The 21989-nt window shown below is 43.4% G+C and overlaps 1 protein-coding gene across 1 annotated transcript in view; it reads left to right on the forward strand.

Moving 5' to 3' along the window:
• Nucleotides 1-1927: 1927 nt before the first annotated feature.
• The window catches only part of DOCK3 (dedicator of cytokinesis 3), a gene marked incomplete at its 5' end in the record, with an annotated part of 197309 nt that continues 177247 nt past the window's right edge, over nucleotides 1928-21989 (forward strand). The window contains 3 exons of the mRNA XM_083869273.1: nucleotides 1928-1979; nucleotides 2822-3048; nucleotides 8280-9135. Of these exons, the coding sequence (XP_083725399.1) occupies nucleotides 1928-1979; nucleotides 2822-3048; nucleotides 8280-9135 (1135 nt within the window). The remainder of the gene's footprint in view (nucleotides 1980-2821; nucleotides 3049-8279; nucleotides 9136-21989) is intronic.

Here is a 21989-nt window from a genome sequence, read left to right on the forward strand (position 1 = left end):
CTGTGCATTGGTAGTGGTTTTAATGACATTATTTCTTCAGTGGCTTTTGCACCCAAAACTGTGTCCATTTATTTCCCTCAAAGTTACCTGAGTAGATCTAATAAAATGTACCTATATTTTTTTTATTATTTGTCGTGAGGTGAGTAGTTTGCAAACTGCAGCAATTAATACGAGTTCCAAATAAACTCTCAGGGAACAGTGAATTTATTTCAGTGGGTAAAGAACAGATTTTACCAGGTTGCAATGGAATTAGTATTAATGGAAGATTACCTGGATCCTGGAAATCCTGCCCTCAGCTCCTCCAGACAGCAGCTTGAAATCTTCCCTGTGTGCTGAGTCTGGAAGGTGACAGGGAGCAGCTGTCCTGCTCCAGCTCAAGCTTACATGGGCAAGCACCCTGAGAGCAACCCAGCATTTTGAACTGCACCAGGGAATGAGAGGTGCACCAGAGGCCAAAAGATTTCATATTAAGGTTTCATATTAATAGGAAAAGGTAAAAGTTGCATCAGAATCTGTGCTCTTCTAATTCTAAACAGTAGCACATTTGTAACTCAGTGTGCACTGAGTGTAAACTCTTGGAGACTAGTAGGGAGAAAAAATGAATTATTAAAAATTGTCTGAATTTTATCTTCATAATCTGAGCAGGTTCGATTAGTTGAGAGATCTGTTTGCAGTTTATGTTTGCACTTTGCTTGCCAGGCATATTATTTCTATATTGGTTTCTGGGTTTAATACTGCTAAATAAATATGTAAGATTGTTCACTCTCTGTAGGACAGTTGCAGTGGCCATAGTCAGTCCAAAACCTGGTGGTCTTCCTCCTGATGGTAGATAATTAATGAATCATATATAAAAAAATATATTTTTAACTGAACCCATCCTTTAATCTGTATCACGTTGTAGGTAAAAGTGCATAAAAAATAGCTTTTGCAGACTCTCCTCCAGGCCTTCCCTTCACTTTGAAGGAATTAAGGGATTTAAAAATGTCTGCAAACTTCCATTTTTGTGACTGAAAGAGTACGTGGGCCATAGCTGGTCTCTGAGGAATCATTATAAACTGTTTTCCCTGGTTTTTTTTCCGTGTGTGAGACCCTGTGCCTGTCATTGACTGCTTTCTAATGTGAATGTACTTCCCTCTTTCAGTGGCCTACCCTCAGAGGGATTGTTTCTGGGAGGGCTTTTGGGGAGAGCTCTGCACTCCTGCTGCAGGCAGCTATGTTGATTTGTGTTGCTATTTGTTTAATATGTTAACAGAACATAAAGAATTACAATTTGACTGCACAGCTTTCCAGGAGGCTCAGGACACATTCTTGCCTTTGCACAAAGCAATCTGAGATGGCAATTTTTCCCCATGTGGGGATGGGATACCCCCCATCTAATTGAGGCTGATGCTCCTGCTGACTGATTTAATCACCTCATTCAGTCACTTGAGGACATCACGACATCCCTTGCTGGTTTTCAGGAAGGTGCCTCCCAGGAATGAGCTGTCTGTGTGTGTGCAGCAGGCAGACAGCCTCGGTACTGCTGGGCTATACCTGGGGCTGCTCACTGGCTTGGGGGGACCTGGATCCATGTCCTTTTTGGTGGTGAGCAGCTCTCAGAACTGTCCTCATTGTACTGCTGAAGTGTCAGGAGGCATTAAGGAAAAAGGAACCACTGAGAAGAGGTGTGGGTGTCATTCCTCAGCTTCTCAGCAGAAGACACCACTGGGGTGTATTTGAGAGCTCTTGGCCAGTTGTGAGGTAGTACATTATGGCAGGAGAGTGAATTTGTGTGATTATTGATTACTTCTTTGTGGGGACAGCTGAGGTGTTTGGGCTTTTGTTATTTAGATGAATCAGCTGCTGGTCACTGTGTGCTGATTCACTCCCAGAGCTGGATGTGAGTATTTGGATGGATTTACAGTAACTTCATCCTTTTTACTCAGGGATGTGCCAGTCTGCAGAATTGCTACAACTGACTCATTGTTCTGCTGTGTCAGGTAACAAAATATTCTGCTTTCTTTTATTCTGCTCAAGGAGATTTGGTTTCATTACATAGGTCAAAGCTCATAAAATAAATTCCTGTCAGATTTCCCCCCCCAGTTAACCTAAGTGACACATGTGAGTGTCTTTGGATGTCATTGTATCGAGGCATGCATGACACAAAATTTCGAGTCTGCTTTATAGAAGACTGAAGTGGTTTTGGCATGCTGGGAACACTTATAGAATATATCTCTTAAATATTGGAATACAGTCATATCTTTCACAAGGGTATATTTCAAATTAATTTTGGAATATCAAGCTTATATGAACACTTAACTGTCAGCTACTTGTCACTCTGGGCACATGGAACTAGGAGTTGGAAACCTGATTTGGCTCTCTGTCAAACTAATGACAGTTCAATTGTCCCTATCTTAACAAAATTAATTTTTTAAAGATTTGTAATATTTATATACTATAAAAATACACTATTTATTTTACTATAAAAATGTACTGATTGTTTTGACTGTACATATGTACAACAAGAGATTTATCTAGCTAAAAGCAATCAAAATAATTTTACAGATAAACACATGGAATGTTTACTTTTCAAATATAAATATGTGATTAATATGGACAGTAAAAATAGTAGGAGATGTCAAACAGTGTTCTTTGGGTATTGGGCATCTTGCCAGGACTGTGTATTTCTGTAATGGTTAGCTGAGCTGCAGAGCTGTGCCCAGAGCTGCACTGTGTGCCACAGCATCCCCAAAAGGGACAATGGGATGAGCCCAGATCCATCTCAGTAGTTCTAAATTCCAGTTTTACCAATTGATTATGTCACTGCTGTTTTTATTTCCAGATCACAGCCTGTTCCTGCAGAGGGACCGGCCGGAGCCGAGGCTGCTTGCTGCGCTCCCTGCGAGATGCCGAGTGCGGGGACAGAGGAGGCTCTTCGCGCTCTGCCGGAGCGCTGGGGGAGCTCGGGCGAGGCTCTGCGGGGCCGGGGAAGGCTCCGGGCTCCAGCACCAGGGACAGCGGGCCGGGAGCCGGGAGCGGAGGGGCCGGGGCCGGCGGGTCACGGCACAGGTTCCTTTACTAAAGCAGCGCCGCGGGGTTAAAACCCCCGAGGCTGCTGGAGCTGGCTGGGACAGAGCTGCGGGAAGGGACAGCGCGGGGGGGACACGGAGTTCCCGCCCTGCCCCTCAGCCCGCCGGGCTCTGTCACCCCTCACACAGCACAGCGCACAGCTCCGGAACGCTCAGCCCCGGTTCCCCGGAGATGTGTTAGACGGTGTGTGCAAACCAAGGTTCTGTAGTCCCTGAAACAACGCCGTGACATCAGAGAGAGCAGTTAAAAATCCCCAACCAAAGCCTGCCCTCCCCGGGAGGGATTTGGCTGAGGGCTCATTGTGTGATAGCTCAAATCACTTCATCAGCCTCTGGAATAGCAACATGCTCATTGCCATGAGTGATGGAGCCACTTCTCTGATGTTGTCTTTCAATAGTATAAATTTCTTAGCATGAAAGAGATCTCTTTCATGGCAATAAATACATAAATTATAACAAATGCATAAGGTCAGAAATGAAATTTTTAAAAAAACCCACCAGAAAAATCGTACTCACAAGGAGAGTTCACAAATGCTTCTGAACTCTCATTTCACAAAATAAGACAAGAGTTAATTATTACTTGTGATAGGGTTTCTTATATCCTGAACATTAAAAGAAATTAATAGGAAAAGGTATAAATTTGCACCAACAGTGCTAATTAACTTTCTATGATTTCTCACCCTTTTAATAGGTAATTTGCTGTAGTGAGAGCATTAAGGATAAGTGAGAATGAAGCTGAAATAGTATTTTCCTCAAATTTCTTAATTATTCATGGTACGAGAGGTTTTAAATTAACATTTTCCTTTTTTTTTAACTAATTGAAGGGCAAAATACTGTTTCATTAGTACCAGGAAAACATTTTTTCAGCATTATATCTGATATTTTTTATATAAAGGTCCATCTGACTAAATAATTACCACCTGCACCGTAAATTTTTGGCATTCATACTTGACATATTGGTATTAAGGTATTAGTCAGTCCATTCTCTATTTTTCTGCTGAAAAAAATAATAATTATTATTCTCCTGATTTAATCCAGATAATTTCCATGCAAGCAACATAAAGACTAAGTGCTGGCACAACCACATTGATCTATGCTTATCCTTCTGCGAGTCCTGTTTTTTTCTGGTTTTATGACTTGTTTTCAAGCAATGTTACAAATAGAGTAAAAGTAACTTTTGATGGTATATTTGTAACTGTTGTGTAAATTGGTTGCAGTGGACATTTTTGTGGGGAGTTCTCTCAGGTGAGGCTTAAACCCAAATCTCTAATGTTCTGGAAGGATGTGAAGACACTTCTTTTTCTGCCCTCCATCACTTCAGATTACCTTCTGAGGAAGACAACACCAAAAACAGGGGAAGTGCTGGAATACTTTATGCTGACTTCCATTTTGCATGAAAGAAAAATATTGGAATGGAAGACCAGAACTATTGTAATTGAGATGTTCCCAGGATTACCAGAAATCTCACATTGGGAAGTGAAAGGTGTGCTGGCTGCTGTTGGTCATGAGCTCCTTCTTCAGGCACTCAGTAAGGAATAAATGATGGAGTGACAGCACCAAGCTGGGAATGCTGCTGCTGGATGGAGTTCTGCTTTCCTTCCCTGCCACTCTGAGTAATGTTGAAGGCTGGGAGCAGATTTGTTTATTAGGAACTCCTTCTGAATTAAAAATTTGGAAAGACTGTTAAGATAATGGACTTTAACCTCCTCCACAGTCCTGGCACTAATCAGATATCATCCCAACGAAACAATAATTGGGTGTGTGAAATTGTGGGCACAAACACTGTGATGCCTTGGAGAGAAAATCTGTCATTTGCTGCATTTAGATCCCTAAGTTTCTGGTTTGATCTCTCATAGGCAAGGAATCCATGAGACGGCCCTTTGCCATAGGACAAAAAATAGAATTTGGGTTTGTACATCAAAACCTGAGACCTCCTGCTTGAGAGTTTTAGAAGATGATTTCACCCAAAGGAAGAACAGCTCAATTCTTGAGACACAAGAATCTCTATTTTGAGGCATAAAGTACCAACACTTGGTGCTTCAAAAGGACCTGCGAGGTCATCACAGATGATGATAAAGTGGATTTGCTTTGCATCTCTTTGTTTCTCCCTGCAAGGTGAGGAGTCCGTAATTTAAAGGGAAAGTCAACTTGTTCAGTGGCTTAATTCATCTTAACAACAAGGGAAGAATATGAACTTTAAAGAAACAAACAAAAAAAAAGTCAGAACCTCAAGTATAGAAAAGGAGAGAATGGAATCAAATAAATTGTCTGATCTGCCACAGGGAGTTGAAATTCATCCCTGAATTTTTTTCTGATGGCAAGGGTCCTGGGCCATCGTACTGAAACAGAGGCTTGAAGTAATAATGGAGTTACCAGCAACTACAGGCCTGAGAATGGGGAGAAAGGGTAAAGTGTGGGGCTGCACTTACCTGAAAAAGAGGGCAGGAGGGTGATTTGTTCTGTGGTACCTTAAGGCTGGGATAACTGAGAGAAAGCTGCTTTGCAGGGAGGTGTAAGAATCTCTCTGCTTTCTGCACTCTGACCTTCCATTGTCCCTTGCAGAGCATTTGAAAGGATTGTGCAGTTCCCTTGATCTATTTAAGAGAAAGAAACTGTGTCAAATCTCTCCAATCCCAAGCCAGCTGTCTTTCAGATCACATCTATATTATGGCAAGACAGGACAATATAGGATGAGCTCCCTAATGTGTTTTAATTAACACTGTGTTAAACGTTGCTGCCTGTTCTGTTTGGATAAGAACAACTGTGTTTGCAGTAGCAGAACCATAAGCAACTCACAATGCCTCTGACGGGACAGCTCCTGAACACAGTGGACATGAAGTAACTTTAGACAGTGCTGTTGAGAGATTAGAGCTTTTCTGCTGACTTGACTCATTCTTTTAAACAAGGTCTTGAACCTTGTATTTGCCTTTATTTCAATATAGTGCAACACAGGAGTTTAGTGACAGAACAGCATCTCGGAAACTTCTGCAAAGGGAGGCCCCTTTCCTCTGGAAACCATTAATTTTTGGGGACCCACAATGCTCACCATCAGAAGCTCTTCTTCTAGGAGCTCTGACATTTGCATCAGAGTTTAAAATTTAGTTTAATTGCTGATGCCAATTAAAAAAAAACTTCTTAACAAAACCTTAACAAGAAGTAGGCTTTGGATTCCAAATGTGTGGTGTGTTTTCAATGTGCAAACTTTATAAGGGGAAATGAAAACAACTCCAGAAAAAAACAAACAAACAAACAAACAAACAAACAAACAACCCTAGGGCAATGACCTTGAGAATTTCTTGTACTGCTTGCTACAGTACATTTTTTACTTTTCCTGTGCTTTCCACAGTAGTATGAGTATTGAAGCTGGCAGGAGTGAGCTCTGCTGAGAGAGAGGAGACAGCAGAAACAGTTGTTCTGCAGCAGTCACTCTTTGCTTTGGTCTCTCCTTTGCACGTGGGTAATCCTGAATTCCAGCTTGGTGCCTGGGAGATTTGTGGCTCTGCCTCCGTGGGAGGATGAGGATGAGGTGTTTGTTCCTTGCTACACTTAAGCTTAGAGTGTTTACTAAAGCCATCAGTATTTCTGTGGAGGTGATAGGAGCCTCATTAAAGGGGTGAATGCAGAGATCAGAGGAACAGGTATAAATATATTTGGTAACTTTAACTTAAGCAAACTTGCATTCCCTGACTCTACAGCTAAGTACATTGATTTCTGTTTTTCCTGAGGTCATTTGGGTCATATGGTCATCTACTGACTCTCTCTCTCTGAAAATAGGTGCCACCAGCAGAAGTGCAGAAGAGAGTCAGGAATAAACATGCAATAATATGTGTTGTGTTTCAAATACAAGTAATCTGCCATCAGTGTGAGTGTCCCTGCGAATGCTGTCATTTTTATGTCCATGATCATATATATGGCCTTTAAATAAAGTGCTTTCCATGTGCAATTAGGTCCTTGCAGGTCCTATTCTGTCCAGCTATTTTGGTATCTTCCTCAGAGTTTATCTAACCTTAGAAGGTTCTCTCTCACTTGCCTTCCCAAGTTCACCTTCATTCCCAGTTTACTTTAAGGGAAGAGTCAACTCAGACGTAGTTGTAGTTTGGAAAAAAAAAATCTGCTGTGTTTTTTCTTTAGCAAGAAAAGTATCAGTTTAAGTACTGGTCAGCTTGGCAGCAAGGACAATCCTTGAGGGGCTGAGACTGTGAAATAAAGAGCCTGAAAGAATTAACCAATTCCTGTCACTGCAGAGGTTTTCTGCTCCCAAAGTACGAGGAAGAGATGACAAAGGTATTTATTATTGACATATACAGAAATAAAAAAACAAACCCAGTTTCTCAAAACCTGGAGCAGCCCATCTCCAACAGATGCAACTCAATGACTTTGTCGTGCTTTGTCCCTTCAAAAAGCTATTTCTGCATGCTGTGGGAGTGCATCAGGAAGGAAGGGAACGGAGCTATTGTAAATACAAATGCCTAAATGTGAATATGAATTAAGGTAGGATAGAGCAAGTTGTTTTTTCTAAATGAATAATGTACAAGCACACTTACTCCTTGGCCACTGGCTGTTTGCTCTCCATGCAGGAAAACAAAACCCAACATCCCAAAACCAAACCAAAACCCAAACAGAAACCTGGCCCTGCTCCGTGGGGAAACAGTTGCACATGTGAAAAAAAATAAATAATGAAGGTTTCCACAGCAACCCAAGTTCTGTAGTGCAAATTGATGACTTTCATTCTGTTTTATTATATAATCAGAGAACAGATATTCTATTAAAAGTGTTGGGTACATCTGAAGTTATATTGTTAAAAAGTTTAGTGCAAACCCAAAACTTCACATCAAGCAAGTTGTTTACAAAGGTTTCTGAAAAGGATGTATAAAAAGTGTTTTTTTCCCTAAGCTTTGGGGAGGCTGTGACTGGGACAAGGGCACTACTCCATTAGAATATTGCAGTGAGCAGAATTTCAGTTGCAGGAAAACTTTTGTATAACTTATTTCAGCTTTTCCTTTGCTGTGAAGAATTCAAATTCAGTTTTTACGGAAGGAGTGGAAGCTGAACATAGAGATGAAATCTAAAAACTGTTTTCCATTTTGGGTACGTGTTCATTGTGGAAACCGCGAATTTCGCCAGCCCTTTAGAAGCTCTGGAGATTAATAAAGAAAATTAAACACAGCATCAGCCCAATTTTGCTGTCAGCGCTGGCGGTGCCCGGGTTAGCGCTGCCAGGGGCGGCTGAGGGCTCGGGGCGATGGCGGGCACAGGCCGGGCCGTGTCACCGCCAGCCCGGGGCGCCGGGCGGGGGTCGGGCCGGCCCCGCCGCTGCCCAACGCGGCAGAGCCGGTGCTGCACTGCGGGCCCGCCTCCCGGGAGCGGCCGGGGCCGGCAGGTGCGGCGGGGCCGGGACGGCGAAGGAACAGGGAGGGGACAGGGTGTGAGGGGTGTGAGGGTGTCCCGGGACCGGCCGCTCCCCGAGCCCCCTCACAGGCCACGCGCCGCCGCCGCGCCTCGCGCCCGCGCGCGCCTCGTGCGGCCGCGCGGGGAGGGGAGCGGGGGGCGGGGGGGGGGGGGGGACGGCGCGAGGCGCGCGTGCGCGGCAGGTCCGCCGGGAGCGCGGGGGGGGCGCGGCAGCCCCGAGTCCTTCAGGCGGCGGCGGCGGCGGCGGCGGCGGCTTGGGAGGAGGAGGAGAACGGGAACGACGAGGAGGGGGCCCGGGGCCGCCGAACTCCGCGGGGCCGCCGCGTCGGCAAGGCCAGGGGCCGCGAGAGAAGAGGCGCCGGGCCGGCGGCAGCGGCCGCGGAGGGGAGAGCGCGGCGGCCGGTGCTGCCCGGGCGGGGGGTGACCTCCCTCCCCCCCGCCCCCCCGGCGCCGGCGAAGCGACCCCCGGGCGCAGCCCCGGCCGGAGCGGGGGGCGGGGGCTGCCGGCGCGGCGCCCCCGCTGAGCGCGGGGGGAGGAGAAGCCGCCCCCGCTCGATGAGCGGCGCCCGCCCGCCCGCCGCGCTCTGCCCGGGGACCGGCGGCCGCGGCCGAGCCAGCCAGCAGCATGTGGAGTCCCACGGAGGAGGAGAAATACGGCGTGGGTAGGTGCCGCCGCATCCCCGCTCTCCCCGCCGGACCCCGGGGCCGTGCTGTGCTGTGGGGGGGCGGCCGTTCCCCTCCCCCGGAGCCGGCGGCGGTCGCGGCGCTGCCCCGCAGGTGGGGCCGGGCTGGGGCCGGGGCAGCGCTGCCCGCGGGGCTCTGGGGGCTGGTGCCTCCCTGCCCTGCCCTGCCCTGCCCTGCCCTGCCCTGCCCTGCCCTGCCCTGCCCTGCCCTGCCCGCACTGCTGGAGGCGCTCTGCGTGTGCCTCGGGTCGCCTCATTTCCCCGAGCGCCGCCGCGGCCGAGCGGGATTTGGGGGCCCCGCGCTGGGGTCAGGATCGCGCAGATAATCAGAAAACGAGTCGCTGAGCCCTTAATCTACTTAAGCGCGCGGTTCCCTTTTCCCTGCGTTCCCATCTGCGGAGCGAGGCGGTGTGTGGTGGAGTTGGGAAGGGGCCGCGGTGTCTTTAGGGGGCGTCGGTGCTGTACCTGCCCGGCCGGGGCTGCGGCGGGCCCGGGCCTCTGCCCGCGCCGCTTTCTCCTTCTTTCGGTAAATCACAGTGCACAGCCCTCTGCCATCGTGGTCGCTCTAATCTGAGGCATCACCGTTGGCGGCTTTGGTTTGTTGTTTTAGCGGTTAAATCCCCTGATAAGAGCAGAAATGCTACGTCTAATGAAATGGAAGATAACGGAATTTCTTTTACTTCGCTATTGCTCATTTCGATTCAATTTTTTTTAAACTGTTGGCTTGTATTACGATAATAAAAGCTCCTACTGCTACCCTGATTAGTCACCTAAACACCTCATTAAATTTATAGTTATCAGTTGTGCATATTGATTTCTAAGTTCCACAGTGTGTAGTGCTGATTGATTTCTACAAATATTTTTTTTAAACCAACCAATTTGCTACATGATCTGTTAACCAGAACTGTTAAAGTGGGATTTTGGCAATGAACTCGTGAGCAATTAGAGGGCTTAATGCCTCTTTATTAAAATGCTTTCTGTTCATTTTATAATAAAAAAAAATCCTTTTTGCTAATTTTTCATCTTGTACAGCAAATATTTTGCTTGGTACATCCCACTTGTTTTCATAGTGAAGAGAGGAAGAGAAGAGAGATGAAGTAAATCACTTTTGTTTAAAAAACGAAAATCAAATGCAGCATCAGATGAGAACCTGTCAGTGTAGGGCCATATAAACAAGTGGCAGAAAATAACACCTGGAAGTTGTTGCTCCCAATCCTGTTGCTGTGTCTGTTGGTCACTGGGAGTCCATAAAGTTACCAAGCCCTGTTACATCCCAGCTGGATGCTCCAGGAATACGAAATTGTTGTTTTGCTGTGGTTTTTTTATGTGGTTGATGCTGTACTTTTGTTCATACCTCATCTGCTGGTGAAAGGCCACCTCTGTTCCCCTAGGATGAAGCTCACTGCTATAATTGTAATGGATGGTTCAGAAAATAGTTAATCTGCCTTCCAAATCCTGTTGTTTTCCTTCTGTTTCTGTAGTTGTTTTTCTTTGCCGTGTCACAGGGTTTGATGTTCATTGTTGTTTGTGTTTGTGTTTGGCCCATGTGCTCAAATAAGAAAATCCTTGTTTTACCTTGATCCAAAAAAATGGGTGAACTAATTTTTTTTTAATGCAGACGTTTGAAAAGCTGGGAAATCCCCATTCAGGTTGTAAACAAGTCTGGGAGAGGCATTTGGAAGGGAGAGCAGTGAATGAAAACAAATGTGATTTCAATGCGTGTTCCCTGGACTGGAGAATATTCCTCTAAGGATGGGGATTTTTCTTTTGCAGACAACACACCTGTAGGTAGGGCTGAGGTAACAGCTGAGTTGTGCAAGTTTTGGTGATCTCTAGGCAAGCCTTTTTTATTCTTGAGGAGATTTAATTACTTTTGCTGTAATTGAAATTTATTGATAATCCTCCAGAGAAGGAAAATAGGTGAAAAATGCTGCTTATATCTGGAGTTTAGTTACTACAATGAGGAGTGGCATAACAGATTTTCAAAAGCAGATCTGTCATTGCGGGCTGGAGGGGTTATTTTTGGGCATTTTGAAGCAAATATTCTGCAGAAAGTGTGGACTTGAGGATTTGCTGCTGGGAGGTGCACTGACAAACAAACAAACAAAAAAACCAAACCAAAACAAACAAACAAAAAACAAACACCCAAAAACAAAACAAAAAAAGGAAAAAACATATAAAAAGGAGGGGAAAAAATAGCAGTGTAAATTATACTGATTCCACAAGTAATATGTGCAAAAATAATCTTCTTGGCATGAGTCACTGTTCTGAGCTTATGCCTTTGGGCTTTAGTAGTTTGGATTTGGTTAGAGCAGTCTCTGTCCAAAAAACCACAGTGTGTTTTGTCTGTGCTCCTGTTAAACCATGCAAAGTTTAAGGATTTGCCTTTGGATGAAGGCAATAACTTCCTGTCGCTGTTGATGTAAGCTGGGTGGAAGAAAAATCAGTTATTTCTGCAACTGGAATACCACAATGAGGTTTCTGGTGGAATAGAAAAGAACATCTGGGCATCCAGGCCCTGAACAGGAAAGAGAAAGTACCATTTGAAGGGGTTTGTTCTGATGCTGTGTCTGTGTTGAAGGTAAGCTGTGCTGTGCTCTGTTGCCCTGCCTGGGTAACTGGCTCAGAGGTGATAACTCACAGGAGCTGTTCCTTCAGAAAGAGGCCACATTCCCCTCTCCACACGTGGCTTTGGAAGGGCTTTGTGTTCTGCACTGGCTTCCAGGGACTATCAAAGGTATTTTTCTTGTTCTCGCTGGAGCCCCTCAGCAGATATTCCTGTGCAGCCCCAGGCTTTGGCTGCAGGAGAATATGTTAAATTTCCTGAAGGGAATCTTCGTGCCTTTTGGCCAGTTCTGGAGTTCTCTGTGCCTGTCTAGCTGCAATTAAAAGGAGTTTCCCACATTTGCACTTGCAGAGCACTGTTGTATTGCCCAGTTCTCATACAAATCACTGCATGCATCTGCAGCAAAGATATTAAAAGATTGCTCAGGATATTTCTAAATAAATTAAATGTTCTCCTAACAACCTTGAAGATCTTCCTTGGTTTTATTTCTCAGCTGCTATAGCAACTACCTGATAGCTGTGTTGAGTAATTCCCCTCTATTTAGAAATACTTACATTCAGTGCCTCTAATCCTAACTCTACTTTTAAAACTTGAGACTTGCTGAAGCAAAGCTGGCAGTTCTTCCACAGGTGCTGAAGATGGCCAGTTATGAACACAATTAATAAGAATTCTGAACTGATTATTGAAGATAACTCTCTCTAGCCCTCTAGTGTTTTAGTATTTTTAAGGCAGTCTCTGTCTCTAAGAAAATATTTATTAAAGTGATCTGATTAGTTACTTCAATCTTGAAAAGAAAGTATTAAATATTAATGTATTAAAAGAAAAAGTTAAATAGAACTCTTTAGTAAACAACATTTGGCAACTGTGTAAGAGCTGGTTATTTCATTGGGCTGTCAGTTTTTGCTGTTTTATTTTTGTGCAAGACGCTCTCAGGAAAGTGTTTTTTTTTTTGTTTTTTTTTTTTTTTTTTTTTTTTTTTAATGTCGTTGATGCTGTATCAACAAGCCTTTTTGTAAGGCTGACCATATTAAATATGTATGTATTAACTCACAGAGAAGGACCTGTCTACATTAACAGCATCTGTTTTTAGTTTATTCAAAGATTTAGGGTTAAAATCTGTTGTTTTATTTGAAAATGTTTTTTAAATCTTTATTTTCACTGCTTAACAATGAAAAATAAATCCGTAGGCACAAATACATAAAACTGAACTCCCCCTTGCCCTTACTAAGAAGGGATGGAACATCACAATGTCCTAGTTACAATTTTGTACTGCAGCTTTTTGATCAGTATCTTGATTTTCTTTTTTTCCCCCATCACTAAACCTTGACTTGCAGACTTCCAGTTCACATTTATGCTTGGAAAAGCAGGACTGCAGAACTTAGAAAAGTCTCCCTTCCCTCCCCAGGGCTTTTGGCACAAGACTGCTCTTGTTCACACAGGGGGCAGCTGCTGAAGGGGCTGTGAGTGGCAATGTGGTTTCACTGGGTTACTGGAGGGGTTTGTTACTGGTTTAAAAATGAAAACTTTCAGAGAGGTAGAGAAAAGTCCCTCTCCCAAATTAGGAAAATGTCCTTTGTTAATTTGGGAAGCAATATCAATCCTTGCATCAGGTGCTGTGTTAGGGACACAGGTTATATTTCATTTTCTCTCCTGTGTCCCTGTGGCAGGAGATGTAATTGTCTGGCAGCAGGAGGGAGGTGACTAAGGGTATTCTTCAGGGATCTGTCTTGGAACCAAAGCTACGTGCAGGGATGCACTTTGAAATCTGTGCTCTGCTGCTTTGGGAAGTGGTGCTGGTGCCTGGGGACTTGCTTGTTAGTCAGGAAAATGGGATGGTCCAGGGACTGGAGTAATTTCCGTTCAATATTTTGCTCCTAAGGGCCTTTTTTTACCTGTAGGCCTTAAGAATGAGCAAAGGAATTTGTCAGTCAGGGATCATAAAGGAAATGTATTTGGGTTATTTAACTGGATGGGAAATGAATCACACCTTGAAATGTCTCTGGAAAAGAGCAGCTCCCAAGATGCATCCGATGGGACACTGTCAGTATGGAGAGGAGAGTTTACTCAAGTGTCATTAAATGTGGTGGGCAACTTCAGCTCCAGTCTCAGGTAAATCTGAAATTCTGCAGGTGCTGATAGAACTTGGAGATTAAATGTCCTGTTTTGTGGCAAGAGATTAATGTATTTTGGCTCCTCTGTCCCAGAAAAGACTAAGCCAAAGACATTGTGGTCAGACCAGCTCTCGTGAAGAGCTGGTTTGCAGAACTGGATGAGAATTAACCTGTAAGATATCACTCTCTGAGATTATCCAAATACCAGTTGTCCACAAATGCATTTGCAGTAGAAATTGTCCAAAACTTTCTAAATACAGGAGGAATGAAGTTGAGAAGCAAGTTGCTCACAAAGGCAAGAAGTGAGATGTGTCTGTTTAACAGTTCATTGCATGGTTTGATTGGGAATGTGGAAGTGATCCTGGAGTAAGAAGTGGTAGCAGTGCAATATGGGGTTTAACTTGGGATGATTTGATGGAGTTTAGAGCAATTTTCTCCATTTATTTGTTGTTGTGCTGGATTAGGTATTCAGTTAAGACCTGCAGAACTTCAGCCACTGACCAGTAGGGTGGGGGCAAAAGCAGCTCCTCCTCAGCCTTATCCCCAGTGCAGAAGGGATTTTGTTTTTAGAATGATTTTCTAAGGGTGGAAATATTTTGGTGTTCGGGCTTTCTGTTCCTCACCTAACAATACATCCAGTAACAAGAGACATTTTATGATGTGAGTTGGCAGTCTTGGACAACTTTTCCTGCATGTTTAATGGAAATAGGGCTGGGTGGGGAAGAACTGGAAACTGGGATTTCTCTGTATAGTAGTGCAGACAGAACTTCTGACTTGCTGAAAAAAGAAGGTTAATCAGGTTCTATCAGGTGTTTCTTACTGTGTGCTTTGGGTTTAAATTCATTGTCAAGCCTATAGGACAGGAAGAGAGATTCCTCAGAGTGAAATTAGTGAGTAAATTTAAAGTAAATTTAAAGAAGGACTTTTCTTTTGAATCACTTAAGGAATAGGAGGTTGTGTGTAACTGTGGGGTGATGGTGCAGGTTGTGGTTTGCTGGTGTATGTGGGAGGAGAGGAAGGGTGACTTTTTATTAATCCTCTGAAAGCAACTTCCTTAGGGCACAGTCAATGACATAGCTCAGCTGGACTTGAGTCTCACTACCCTTACAAGTCTTTTTTTGCAGCAATTCTGCCCTTAACAAATCAGATTCCAATGTAGACATCAGGGAAACATATAAGAACTATTACCAGAACTTGTAATCATGAAATTCTCTACCATGTATTTGCTGGCATTTCAAACCCACAAGAGAGGGATAACTGGGAACAAGGAAGTTTTCTGTGTTCATATGCGCAGTGACATGTAGATAGACAAGCTTTTCTGATTAACACATGAAACAGTTATTAGGAAAGGGTTCTCATACAGAAGAGCTGTAACTCTTAGGGTACAACAACTGGTGTTATTGGTGGCTGTGTGTGTTCCATAGATTTGTTCTCTTGAGAAATGGGAGCACTTTTCAGATATGAGTGTGAAAACACCAAGGAATGGGAAGTCTGTGGAAAATTATTTAGCTCTTGAAGAGCCTAATGCAACTTTTTCCTCCTTCTCCCAATAAATTTTTTAAATTTGTGTGGTTATTAAGTTCATTGTGTTCTTCTCTCAACTGTGCTATGGAGGAAGAGGCCAAAAGAAGCATATCATGGGATCTTGGTCCAAAACCAGTTGTGATTGACAGCCCTTTTCCTACTGATTATTTTTAAGTTATGAATCTTTAATCTCACAACATTTCTCACTTTGTTCTGTTTCAAAATCTGCTCACTGAACCTCAAGGCAAATATGAAATATCTCACTCAAGTGCCCGGTATTAAAATCAAACCTCTGTTCAAGTTTTTCCATGTCAAAATGAACTTTGTGAGGTCTTCTGAGATCCTGAAAGCATCTCTAAATTTTTTTTTTTTTTTTTTTTGGCCATAATTGCTTCCTCTTAGACATGTTTTAGTGTTTGTTCAAACAGTAAGTCCTTAGTCCATACTTAGAGAATATATTTGGAAGGCAGGGAACTGAGGCTTTGAGCAGACTGGGTGCTTTCCAGTGCAGTTGTGAAGTGATTACTTATTCCAAGGATAAGACTTCCCTCCATCCTTCTTCAGCTTTTAACTACTTTTTTCTTTTCTTGAGTCTTTCTGGATATTAAGCCTTAAGAAAAGCTTATGACAAGTGGTGCCAGCTAACTCTTGGTGATTAAAAGCAGGCCTTTGTGCTTTCAGAGGTAAGCTGGTGTCCTCTGAAACATCAAGACAAACCTTTATTTTTATTTCAATGCAAGAAAGCTTAGGCACTAAATGCTTTTAGTGTTGGCAGTATGCAGTTGATGGAGTGGTGAATTATTTTATTTTCTTTCTGTTGAATGTAAATCCCTGAGCTGCCCAAGGTGCCAGAGTGTAGCGCAGAGTGCTTTGGCAGGTGCCTGACTGTTCTAGAAACCTCTCATGGTTGTGTTTCTGAGCAGCAGGGCCCTTCTTCCCTCCCAAAATGTTTATGAAGATGTTTATGGGTACCTGCACTTTGTCTTCTGAACCTGATAAAGGAAGCCTTGAATCCATGTCAGAGAAACCCAGAACTGTTAAATAGAAGGCAGTAGCAATCAATATGTGACTGTTTGGGTGTCAGTGCACATGATCCTTTGCCTTGCTGGGGTGAGTGCTGGGTGGGCTGCCCAAACAAGCAATGAAGAGAGCAGAGCCTGTCATAGAATATCTCAGACAGTGCTGGATACTCCCTGCAGGGAGCAGTGTCTGTTTCCAGTGACTGAGTCTGGATGTGGGGGGATAGGAGGAGGTGTTTGTGTCTCACCCATCTCTTTCTTTGTGGAGAAAAATGCCTGTGGAAGTGTCTGCAGGAAGCTGCCCTCTTCATCTGGGCACTGTTTTGTGCATGTGTGGCTGTGTTACATGGACACACAGTGTAGGCTCAGGTGAGAAAGTATCAGCCAGACTGGGGCAAATAATCCAAAAATAGATAAATTACAGAGAAAAAAGGTTACTAAAAATTGTCATTTGAACTTTGGTGCATCTTTGTGTTTTGTTTTCTCTGTAAATGCTCATGATCTGAATGATTGGTGACCTGAATTTAGATAAACCAAAGAAACAGCAGTGGAGTTCTGCTGGACCTGTGAGAGCAGGATCAGTATTTTTGGGAAATGGTCTTGCCCTGACATCTGCTATTGCTGTATGAAATGGAGCTGGACACGGCCTGTGGGCCTGATGTGACGGGAGATGAGGGGAATCTTCTTCATGCTTGTGCCTCTGTTTAAAGGTGATCCTATGGGGACTTGTTAGAGTGGGAAGAGCTGTCCTGGGACCTGAGAAGGTCCCGTGGCTGCTGTGCTTGGCCCTGCTGTGTGTGCAGAGCATCCCCTGGGAAAGGCCTGTGCCCACTGAGGAAGCTCCCCTGGCAGTGCATGGTGACCTCCATCCCCCTCCCTCCTTCTCCCTTCCCAGTGCACTGATCTGAGCAGAATTAGGACCAAAGTCTCCCTGCTGGGGAGGGGCAGCTTGGTTTTTTGTTTTATTTTTTTTTTAGCAGATAGGTGTTTGGCAATCTCTATGGTCCAAGGGGTTTGTGCCATGGACGATTGTGTTTCAAGCACTGGTTTTGCAGAAACAGCTTCTCTTTGGACTCTGGGGCAGAAGAGGTAGAAAACAGGCTTCTCTCTCTTTCTTCATCACAGCAAGGCCCCAGACTGCAGCTGCTGATCTTGTTGGGCTTGATTTCTTGTCCCCCACTTCTGGAGTGACTATATTTTTAGCAGAACTCCATATTCTCCTTTTAACAGGGGGAAGAATAGTTTAACAAATAAAAATAAATAATAATAATAACAATAATTAATTAACCTGTGTGGAGGGCACAGAAAGAGAAAAAGAGTATATCCTGAACATCTCAGATGACGTTGATAGCATTAAATAATGCACGTTTGCTTCAAGATTGAAGATGCTTTCTTTTCATGATTTTTAACTCTTCCAATCTTGACAATTTTGTCAATTTTTTTTCTTTTTTGTATTTTAGTGGCAAACCAAAAAATTCAAAGTTCCTATGGGTGGATTGATAGGTTTCATAGCTGTCTTCAGCAAAGTTCTTGTGTGGCAGCCAGTATAGGCTAAAATAGTTTTCAGCTGAAATGCAGGAGCTGTATGCTGGTAAATGTACTTTTTGTAAATCTGCCCTATTCTTCCCTTCCTGCTGTTCACTGGAAATGTGCAAACTGATCATAAATGCCAAGGTAACTTTAATGTGTTGAGAACTTACTTAAAAGGCAGGAGGTCTGAAAGTCTCAGTCTTGTAGCCTGTGCAAAGTGGCTCAGGCTGGAAGGTGCTGGGGGGTGATCCCCGAGGTTTTGCATGTGTGAACATGAGCCAGTGGTGTTCTCCTGTAGGCAGCCACATCCCTGGCTGTGTTCCTGGGCATCAGCAGGGTGATGGAGACGATCTTTTCCTCCTTCAGTTGCTCTGGGGCTGCACCTCGCAGTACGAGGGGTGAGGTGAGGAGGTGGGATCACACAGGGGGGAGAGGAGGGAGGGAGGGTCTGTGAGATTCAGGGTGATACAGCCTGGGAAGTGGAGCATAGGAAAGGGCTGGCTCGTGGGTAGCTGCTGTCTAGAGAGGTACAGAGAAGACAGAGCCAGGAACTACTCAGAGTTACAGGGTGAAAGGAAGAGCCTTGGGGCCAAATTCTAGTCAGGGACAGTGATTCCCACAGTGCATGTGGGAATGCCCTGGAGCAAGGTGCCTGGAGAGGGGGTGCAATCCCCATCCTCCAGGAGAGTCAAAACTTGACTGGTGTCTTACTTTGTTTTCTGGTGTTGAACAGTAAAGTTTTCAACAGGGTCACATTTGCAGCCTGTGAAACACTGCAGTGCAGAACAGCTCCTCACCTCTCTGGGCAGAGTGTGCTCACTGTTCTCCTCTTTGCCAGTTGGGTATTAGAAAGAGAGAAAAGGTTTCAGAAACTGAAACAGCCTTTGTCTCTCTTTAAAAGGGAGAAAAAACCTGCTGCATTCACTTCCTGCATAGAGGGAATGATGTATGGGTGAGGGACTTGAATGAAGTGATGGAATGGAGTGACAGGAAGAGGATGAAGTAACAGGATAGATCCTTGCAAAGCTGGAAGCTCATGATCAATTCTTTAACACACCTTAAGGCAGTGGACAGCACTGTGGGCTTTTGGTCCGTTACTTTTCTCCCACCTCCTGCCACCAGGATGTGCAAAACTATTTTAAACAGCTCATGATTTTTGAGCCTAATCTCTATTTTTATCTTGGAGGGCAGGGGAAGGATGCTTGCAATCCTTTGCTCTGCTACTGAATGATCACCTTTCTTCTCAGGCATCTGTTTCTTTTTTTGCAGGAATATTTTCCTGGTGCTAGTATGACTCAGTAGAAAGAGGCGGTGTTGCTAGGCAGCGGGTGAGCACTTTGCAGATGCCATGTGATGGCAGTAAGCTGCCTTGGAATAATCCATTGGTGGCAGTATTCCTGGCTGAGGTTCTGTACTGCACAAAGAAAGAAGCATCTCTGACAGGAGCAGATGCTGCCTAGCAACTGCCACTGCTCCCCGAGCAGCCTGAAATACCTTCACTTAATTGTACTGTAATTTTGGCAATACACAGAACCCAAAGTGAAGCGCCTTGCTTTCAGTTCTGAAGTATATTCTTCTTCATCAAGATTTGGCATAAAAGATCATAAAGACGATTAATAAGGTCTAAAAAATTTTAGCCCTCTTCTATATCATGCCTCTTGTTTAATCCCTACTCTTCGATTGTAATGTTTGGATGGCTTTTAATCAGCTTTTGGTAATCTTTTTTGTGTGTGTGTATTACATTAGTGCCTGGCAATTCCAATCGCATTAGAGCCCTGTTCTGTGCCGTGTGTACCGGTACATTCTGCAAGAGATGCATCTCCTGCAAAAACTTCATGTTTTATTTGGGTTTTTAAGGTGTAATTGGAGATATCCTCTCTTCCATACATAAATTATTCATCTTGTCATCTTGCTTAAACAGCGGAATATTTTAGAAGTGCTGGACCTGGGGTCTGTTCCCTGTATTCTTTGTGAACATACTTGCTGAATGAGGCCTGGACTTGCAAATAAATCTGCAAGACTCAGATTAGTTTTTGGCGAATAATTGAAACTCTCACCCACAATTAATCATTTAAATACTTGGAAGGTGTATTGTGAGGGTGAAAACATTATTGTAGGTATTTGTAGAATAAAATGGAAGTGTTTTCCTGTTCATTTCCTTATGGTTCTGCTCCCTTGTCAAATATTATCAGACTCTAACTGTGCAATCTATGAATCTGCCAGCTTTAATCAAGCAGTTCCACAAAGGAAAAAATTAATCACAGTGGCCTTTGATTTTGTTATAGAAATGCAAAGGGGGTTGGGTTTTTTTAATAAATGGCATCTTGTTAATTTAAATTATTAAACTCACAATTTTCTGTGTTCAAACTACTCTTTTTTTTTTTTCTTTCTTTTTTTTTTTTTTTTCTTTTCTTTTTTTTTTTTTTTTTTTTTCTGGGAAGAGGCTTGTGGTTCTGAGAGAGGCTCAGACTGGAGGGTATGGGGAGGTTTGGGAAGTATTAATTCGGTGCTGCCAGTAGGTGTGGTCGTGCAACACAGTTGCCTCATAAAAAGGTAAATCTAAATCTGGCCTCTCTCCTCTCCTGTGGGATCATTTGTATCAGGGCTGGTTTTCCTGCCCAGTCATCCTGCCCTGGCCTGGAGACTCTTCCCTCTGTCATCCCTAAATGCAAAAAATCCACTTTTGCCCTTGGAAAATACATTACTAAGCAAAGATAGCTTAGAAAACTCTCAAAACACAAATACCATGGAGTAGAAGAATAAAAATTGTTGGTTTGCTCGTTTAAGACAGTTCCTGGGAGTGTTGGTGCCACAGGAGCCAAGCAAGGGAACCCCCATTTCTGTGTGATGGAAGAGCCCTCTGGAGTTCTGGACTGTTAAAAGCTGATGTGGTTCCACAACATTTGGGTGTCTCCACAGAAGAAAATGGATAGAAAATGGTACTGAATACATATATAAAATTAATACAAATAAAACCCTTCTTTTAGGAAGACCCAGTCCCCAGATGTCTCAAGCTGGGGAAAGCCACATCCTTGCCCTATTCTAATATCCTTCCTTCCCCTCCTTGTTTTAGCCTGTTAGGGAAAAGGTGTTGGATTTAGAGCCATCTTTGGTCTCACCTGGTGGCTCTTGGGTTACATGGAGCCTTTATCATCATTACAGGGAAGAAATAAAGGAGTTTTTTTTTCCAGCTCTTAAACCTGGAAACTAGACAGGTTTACTAGCTAGACACTATAGACAACTTTTAATACTAGACACTTTTAATAGCTGGATTAATATGAAAAATTATTTTAGGGAAAGATACATGCTAATCATAATATTAGTTTATCAGTTTGGAGTAATTCAATTACTTTCTTAAATATTAGTCTGATAATTTAATATTGATCTAATATTTAATTCAAGCTTTAATACTAATCAATCTAACTCAATCTTAAACTCAGGGATTGATTTGTGTTCTGTGTTAACTGGTGACAATGAGTAGTAGTTGAATAAAAAATGCTGTATAAGGAGTGTGAAATTTCAGAGTTTGTGTTTACCCCAAGTAAACACGTACTCCAAATTCTTAGCTGGTGTGATAGAGGTTTGAGTTTAAAACATGCTTATGTGTTATAAAGCATAAATGGCACTGTCAGAGAACTTGAGAACTTTGACGTTTGTAGCACAGAGCACAATTCAGTGTCTGCTGGGTGTGATGGTACCTTGTCAAGGTATTTTGGGTATGGAGCAGTACAACTGCAACTGCGCCTCTCTGTGTGTTCTCCCTGCCTTTCCTCCTGAAATGGGTTTAGCTGAAGCTCTACTGAGGGATGGGCAATGTATAATCTGAGTAACTGCGAGATGACTGTAGTACACTCAGTAATTTTTTATAAAAATTAAGTTATATATTTAACCTGAAACATTTGTTCTCCAAATGTCATCTAAAAATATTGCAAGTTACCAGAATTTTAGTAAGATAGATAATAATATTAACAATGAGTTGAGAACTGGAAAAAACTGTCACAAAGCGCAGGAAGATCTATCTTTTGTAAATAGAGTTGTGTTGAAAATTCACAAAATTACAAATTTTCCCCCCAAATTAA

This window comes from Zosterops lateralis (assembly GCF_965231275.1).
Source record: "Zosterops lateralis genome assembly, chromosome: 11".
Classification (NCBI taxonomy): Eukaryota; Metazoa; Chordata; class Aves; order Passeriformes; family Zosteropidae; genus Zosterops; species Zosterops lateralis.